Here is a 6,733-nt window from a genome sequence, read left to right as displayed (position 1 = left end):
AGAATATCCATCCCAAAAGTATTTGAGGGATCCATTGCATGGCTTTTTCCAACAGTAAATCCCAAAGTACAGATCAATGCGGGCCAATCCCTGCACTAATGCACACTGATCATTATCGGCCCTGAAACTGTAAACCCCTGGATCGTTTATGTCAGTCTCGGTTTACCAGTGGAGGCCCTCACTGGTGCCATCCTAGAGGATGATGGTTAATGTAGATGAGCAACAGAATCACTGGGTTTTCTTTTGCTCTCCTCGTTGTCTGAGACCCTCCAGTCCCTCGAGAAGGAAGCTGTCTGATATAGTTTCTTTTTCTGGCATGAATCAAATCAGTCCTGACCTCTAAAGTCTTGTGCTCACAGTGTTTTCTAAATTTTAACCCTGCTTTATTCATATATTGTTCCACTTGTTTCATATAGTGTCTTAAACAAAGGAGAATACGTTTGGGCAGTGAGACATGTGTGCTCTTGAACACATCCCGCGCGGACTTCATTGCCCATAATGCACCGCTAAAGGACGGCGAAAAAGGTAAGCGTCCAAGGTACAAATAGTTTCTCCTGAGAACAACACCTAATAGAAGGACAGGAATAAATGTTAAGGAGCCTCGTCTGACTCAGAGAAGTGCTTCGTCGTGGTCGTGTTTCATCTCAGGGGAGTTGGACGGTTTTTCTTTCTGCGCCACAAAACTAGCTTGTTTTTTTCAGCAGGTAATACGACAGCAGCTACAAGTCAACTGAACTTCATTACATAGTCCCGATAGTTAAAGGCCGTTGGTACACTGCTTGATGTAGAAAGTAGTAGACTAACTTAGAAAATGTTTACAGGGAAAGAAAAGAAACACCCCACAGTGGCCTGCAGTATGGTAGACCTCAGTGTGGAGGCCCATAAAGGGTGGCAGTTTTTAAAGCCTTGAAATGCAGCGTTGAGGCAAATATTTGAATGAACTTTCAGTAAGTCTGAGCGACTTTTTACTTGACTGTTGCGTTCTGGTAACGCAGTTTTCCTCTGTTTGGAGCTGTTTCACAAGACTCCCGCGCAGTTGCTGCCACTGTAACCTAGCTGTGATTTACTTTCAATTCTGTAATGTGGCACAGGTTAGGTCTCAAAAGTCATGACAGGTGTACACACAAATGCTTCAGAATAAAAGAGTGAAATAGGAACAAGTAGACAAGTGACAATCCTGCTAAAAACAAACATCATTAGCCTCACCAAACTGCTGCAGAGGGGTATTGTATTGAAATGTGTTTCTGTTATTTTGTGCAGCTCCTGCATTTACAGACAAGTCATTTACTGCATTGTGATCATGTTAATATCAGTGTGATTGCATCTATTCTGACATGCACTTTTATTTTAGTTTATCAGCATGGCAGAGCCACAGAGAAAAGGAGAGCTTCTGCCCGCAGATGTTGGTACAGATGACTGCCTGACATCGTACACACACATCTACAGTCCAGATATACTAAAGTATGCATTACAACATGTGATATTAAATGTATTTACCATTGCCTGGTGTGATTTTATGGCTTTACTGAATTCACACAGTTGTCTGTAAACAAATGTTGTTGGCATGCTTGTCACTGCAATAACTAACTGAAGTGACGTTTGAGGGTTTGCACTTTATTTTTCAGAGATCAGGTTGCTTTCATCACAGGTGGCGGATCTGGAATTGGACTCAGGATAGCTGAAATCTTTATGAGGTGAGAGCATTACCTGCTTGTTTCTCCATAAATATGGGAAAATATCAATAGAAATATCACTATTTAGTCAACTTAGCAGATATTATTGGTGCATATATATATATATATATATATATATATATAGTATAAAAATACATCTGTAACATTTAGAATCAATGCACTGTCAGCATTATGTCATTACTATTACTGTAAAACTAAAACATGTGTGAGTGAAATAGTGTGTAGGTGCACTTTAAACCTTCTGGTTGTGTTATCTGACAGTCAGACTTTCATCATTTTGCTTGTGTGACAAAGTGGAAATAGTTCAATAATTTACTCATGTGGCAGAAATAGTTTATCTTCTATCAAAATCAGCGGCACAGATAGTAAACGTGTCTGTTGGTGTCCCTTTCTGTCTCTCTCATGTTGTGTGCCTGTGGACTTTTATCACCCTCCGTCCTACCTGTTTCGTCATGAGTTACTCCCTCTGTCCCCCTATCAGCCTTATTTATGCAAGCATTACATATCATGTTCTAATCAACACAATACAGCATGTACTCCCTAGTTCTTTCTTTTTCTTTCAGGCATGGCTGTGACACAGTGATTGCGAGCAGGAACTTGGACAAGCTCAAAGAGGTTATTCCTCTTACATAATTTCCACAGTCATAAATTATATATTACTCACACCGTGACTAAATGTTAATGTGTTGGCCTCATGCAATATGATTGTGTTTCTCCCTAGGCAGCTAAAAAGCTCTCTGCTGTGTCAGGACGCCGCTGTCTCCCTTTGTGTATAGATGTGAGACAGCCTGAGAGCATCGCAGCTGCTGTAGATGAGACGCTTAAAGAGTTTGGCCGCATAGACATCCTTATTAACAGTATGTGACAAGCCTAAAATGTGTTTTTGTGGTGGGAGCTGTGCTGCACACAGTCTCTCGCCCTCACACTCTGTCATTGCACAATGCATAAGGTGTCTGTGTGGTGAAATGTATTCTAAACAAAGGTCAAGTGTGAAAGGTTTTTGTTTAATCATCAACTGCATCTATCTGTATCTTCTATCTTTGTACCCTAGTCCCCTCTACAAACTGTTACGTCGCAACAAGATTGTTACTGTAGTACTGTACTGTAGTAGATTAAATGCAGATCACCTATGCAAGGTGATCTCTATTTCATTAATGTGCCACGTAATATTCATAGCTTTAATGAAGCATTTATTAAACCGTAATGGAATATTCAACTCCTTTGCCTTTCTTGCATAAGATATTTTTACAGCAGTGTTATAATTTTGGCTTTTGTTGAAGTCACAGTGCTGTTTTTTTAACAGATGCTGCTGGAAACTTCCTCTGCCCGGCTGCCTCACTCTCATTCAATGCCTTCAAGACAGTAATGGAGATAGACACTATGGGCACATTCAACACCAGCAAGGTGGTTTATGAGAAGTGGTTCCAGGTACAGTACATTTTTCTGTCTGTGTGACACAATATTTCTCACTCCCAGGTTAAGGAGCTTTAAGTAAGTTGTTTATTACCCCATCGCACAGAAATGATGATACTGTATCTGCATGAACATAATTGAGTCAATAACTTTCAATAAGATTCACTCTCTGCAACTCACTCTTATTACCAAAAGAGGGCAGTAAAGATCACAGATTACTGAATGCCTTGTCATCTCTAAATGAGATTTAAACTGCCGTCTCTGTGCTAATTGCCATCGATTTTGAGTCCCCCATCGTTTTTGTGTGCAGAGTCATGGTGGCAACATAGTCAACATCTCTGCAACACTCGGATACAGGGGACAGGGCCTCCAGGTGCATGCTGGCTCTGCTAAAGCTGCAAATGGTAAGAGGTTTTTTTGCTGTTGTGCAAAGATATGAAAATGAGAATATAATGACTCAATGTTACCTCTCCTGTCCCCAGATGCCATGACCAAGCACCTGGCTGTGGAGTGGGGGCCCAGTGGAGTGAGAGTCAATACTGTGGCTCCAGGTCCTGTCTCTGGCACAGAGGGCTTCCGCAGACTGGGTAAAGATGTAACACAATCTTGCCTAACTGGCAAATTTATGGGCTTTTGTCCTTTGTTACAAGCAATGGTTTCAGCAACAGTTGAATATACAACCCACAGAAACAGATGGGAGGTTGTTCAGAAACTGACCTATTGGGACTATTGTTATTGGTTAATAATAACAATAATCACATATTCATTACGTGGCTTTTGTAATACTATCATACTGTTATGTGTACAGTGTGTTCCTAGAATCTGTCAGATATCAACCCCCCCCCCCCCCCCCCCCCTCCCCTTTTTTAAATCTCTTTCTCTCTTGCCCTTATTATGCCATCACCATCACTGGTCATTCTGGGTGTTATAATTGGGAGTATGTGAAAGCCAGTTAGCAAGCGATACAAGAAGAGAAAAGGAAGTCCAATTAATTAATAGTTTAAACAGTTAGCTGTAATGGATGAACAGTTGAAATGTTAGCTATAAGTAATGAATGAATACTTTAAATAGTCGAGTAAAACTAATGGATAAATGGTTGAAATGCTATGAGAGGTGGAAGTAACACAAATTAATTGGTTTTCCTTTACTCTCTCAGGTGGTCCCAGAGGGGAGGCTGCTGGTGTATTCCAGTCCATTCCTTTGCAGCGAGCTGGCAACAAGACAGAGATGGCCCACTGCACTCTTTTCTTGGCCAGCCAGGCCTCCTCCTATGTGACTGGAGCCATCCTGGTGGCGGACGGCGGGTCGTGGCTGACCTCGGCCAACGACGTCTCCATGCTGTTGGGTATAGCCTCCTCTAAATCTGCTAAACTCTGAACAGGGGCTCCCCTGTCCTCCTCCTGACCCAGGTGTGTAGGAGGAGGCCCAGCTTGAGGTCCATGAGGAGAGACAGTGTGACTGAGAATGTGATCGTGCTGTGCATTGTGTCATCTCTGATTTCTGAGTGTTAAAGTTAATGAGGTTGTTTGAATGGCAGGAATACAGTGTAACCCATATTAATCCACCTGTCTCTCTTATTGTCTTTCAGGTTATTGGTCATCTGAAAAGAAAAGAGACAAGTAAACGTTGAAAACAAGAGTCATTTAGGGGCCATCTGTAGTACTGATATACTACATGCACAGTATCTGTGGTTTATCTCACCCGCTGTGTATTGCTAAGTGGCTGGAGGAGTTGAACACTAACATACTATACTTACTGTATTATATGTGTTTATAATCTTACTAATGGATCAAATTATATAACAATTCAGGGATTGTTCACCCATTACAGTGCTGTGTATTGTCATCATGCATTTCATGTACAGTCATTTATCACATGCCATTAATGTGATTTTTCAGTACCTCATTTATTGATCAAACTTTTATAATTACTTTACGTATAATAATTTGTTTTTTTACATGTACAAACAACTGTCTCCTTCTTGTCCTCTGATTGCTGTGACTGGTTACTCATTTTCCTTGACCACTGAAGCTAGAATTGTACCTGTAGGAATGAACAGACTGTTTATAATGCTAATTATTGATATAAAATGAGTAGTTCCCTACCCAGGGGTTGGGACCCCCATCTGAGGGGGTTACATGTTGAAGAACAGAATAAAACATTACTGTTATTGTTGATTCTTCTGACTTTTCTCCTTTTTTCCTTTTTTCTTGAGAAATATTGGTAACCTAGAATTCTTCAGGCCCCTTAAAATCTTATAAATGAAACCATTTTAGGAGAAAAGGTCACTCTTGGGTTTAACTGCTCACAACTCGTCCACACTAAGGTCAGGGGGTCGCAGGTAGATCATAATTTGTTCTAAGGGATCACAAGCCACAAAGGTTGGGATCCACAGGATTGGTCGACCAAAATAAGAAGCAGCAACTGCAAACCTTGAAAGAAATCAACACCACTATAAATCAGATGGGGGCGCCAAAACATTACAATTGCAACCGTTTACCAATTACTATTTTCTCAAAATAATAAATCTCCTCAGCCCACATGAATTCTTCAGCTATGTCATATCGGTTTATGTGTGCTTTATATCAACTGCTGAGTAATTAATGCTTACAGAAACACTACTTTAAAGCTGGTGGTTTGACAGACAAACATATACCCTACTTAAGTGTCATTGAGCAAGACTCCCCAATCCCTGCCAGTTGAAAGCTCCTTTAGCTGACCCTGAGCTCGGACCTGTGTGAGATGGGGCTCTTATTTAAAATACTGTCATTGTCATTGAGTGCAGGACAATGTTTTGAATATTAGTCATAGGGTTTGTGCACAAACACAAATCACAAGGTCCCAATTGATAACTGCTTTAAAGCCAATGATACTGCGGGGTGTTTTGTACGCTTGCGTGAAACGTCAGTGGTGTGTATGCGGCTGGAGGTGGAGGAGGAGGCGGAGGAGGAGGATGGGACACTGCTGATGCTGATGCGAGAGCTTTCGGTGTCTGTGATCAACATCGGTGGTCTGACTGCCAAAGGATGGAGCTTTTTGTCCTTATTTGCAACCCTTTTCATTTCATTATGGGTTTCGGCGAGGGACGCTGTGGCAGATGTGTTTAGTGAGACGGGAATAGTACAAGAATTTGAGGAGGAAAGAACGGTTTCGTCTCGTCACTCGTCTGGCCTGTCTTGTTACTGACACAGGTGGATTGCCGCTGGAAAACGGCATCGAAATGAAGACATAATCTTGGACTATCGCAGAGGCGACCATTTCCGCAGTTACCTCTTAAACCGTGGGATATTGAAGCTACCATCTGGTTAAATATAATAGAGAGAGGCAGAAGCTGTGCTGTTCGGCGTGTGGGCTAGCTAATAGGCTAATTTCGCTAGCTAGTCAGTTAGCAGCTTCCCTGGCCAATGGCACGAAAGAAGTGGGATGCGCTAAGGAGGAGTTAACGTTATTTGCTAACATACACTCATTGGAAACGTTTGGCTGTCGGTGTTATATTTAGTAAACCGCCTTGTAATGAGGGGGTTAACATTATAGCCGGATGTTAACTTAGGTTTGAATAACACTGGCAACATCGTGTCCTCGCTGCGCTGTCCGCTCCTCAGCAAATTAGCCTGCCATGGATAAGA

The 6,733-nt window shown here is 41.7% G+C and overlaps 1 protein-coding gene across 2 annotated transcripts; it reads left to right on the top strand.

The window, feature by feature from the left end:
- The first annotated feature begins 626 nt into the window (after positions 1 to 626).
- On the top strand, positions 627 to 5,284 carry decr2 (2,4-dienoyl CoA reductase 2, peroxisomal). Of its 2 annotated transcripts, none has more exons than XM_070927275.1 (10): positions 627 to 704; positions 1,352 to 1,461; positions 1,626 to 1,694; positions 2,258 to 2,309; positions 2,416 to 2,551; positions 2,998 to 3,122; positions 3,418 to 3,511; positions 3,590 to 3,694; positions 4,264 to 4,452; positions 4,696 to 5,284. In XM_070927275.1, the coding sequence occupies exons 2-10, from the start codon at positions 1,361 to 1,363 to the stop codon at positions 4,728 to 4,730; spliced, it is 906 nt and encodes a 301-aa protein (XP_070783376.1). In that variant the 5' UTR covers positions 627 to 704; positions 1,352 to 1,360; the 3' UTR covers positions 4,731 to 5,284. The 2 variants fall into 2 exon arrangements, with proteins under 2 accessions (XP_070783376.1, XP_070783377.1); XM_070927276.1 differs by having other exon boundaries at positions 4,264 to 4,516.
- The last annotated feature ends 1,449 nt before the right edge of the window (positions 5,285 to 6,733 follow it).

Source organism: Enoplosus armatus, chromosome 20 (genome assembly GCF_043641665.1).
Source record: "Enoplosus armatus isolate fEnoArm2 chromosome 20, fEnoArm2.hap1, whole genome shotgun sequence".
Lineage (NCBI taxonomy): Eukaryota > Metazoa > Chordata > Actinopteri > Centrarchiformes > Enoplosidae > Enoplosus > Enoplosus armatus.
Note: the sequence above shows the minus strand (reverse complement) of the source record. Positions and strands in the feature narration are given on the sequence as shown.

Coding starts and splice junctions, on each gene's coding strand:
- decr2 (XM_070927275.1), top strand. CDS start 1,361: ATGGCAGAGCCACAGAGAAAAGGAGAGCTTCTGCCCGCAGATGTTGGT. Junction 1,695..2,257: donor ATAGCTGAAATCTTTATGAG/GTGAGAGCATTA, acceptor TTTTTCTTTCAG/GCATGGCTGTGACACAGTGA. Junction 3,695..4,263: donor AGAGGGCTTCCGCAGACTGG/GTAAAGATGTAA, acceptor TTACTCTCTCAG/GTGGTCCCAGAGGGGAGGCT.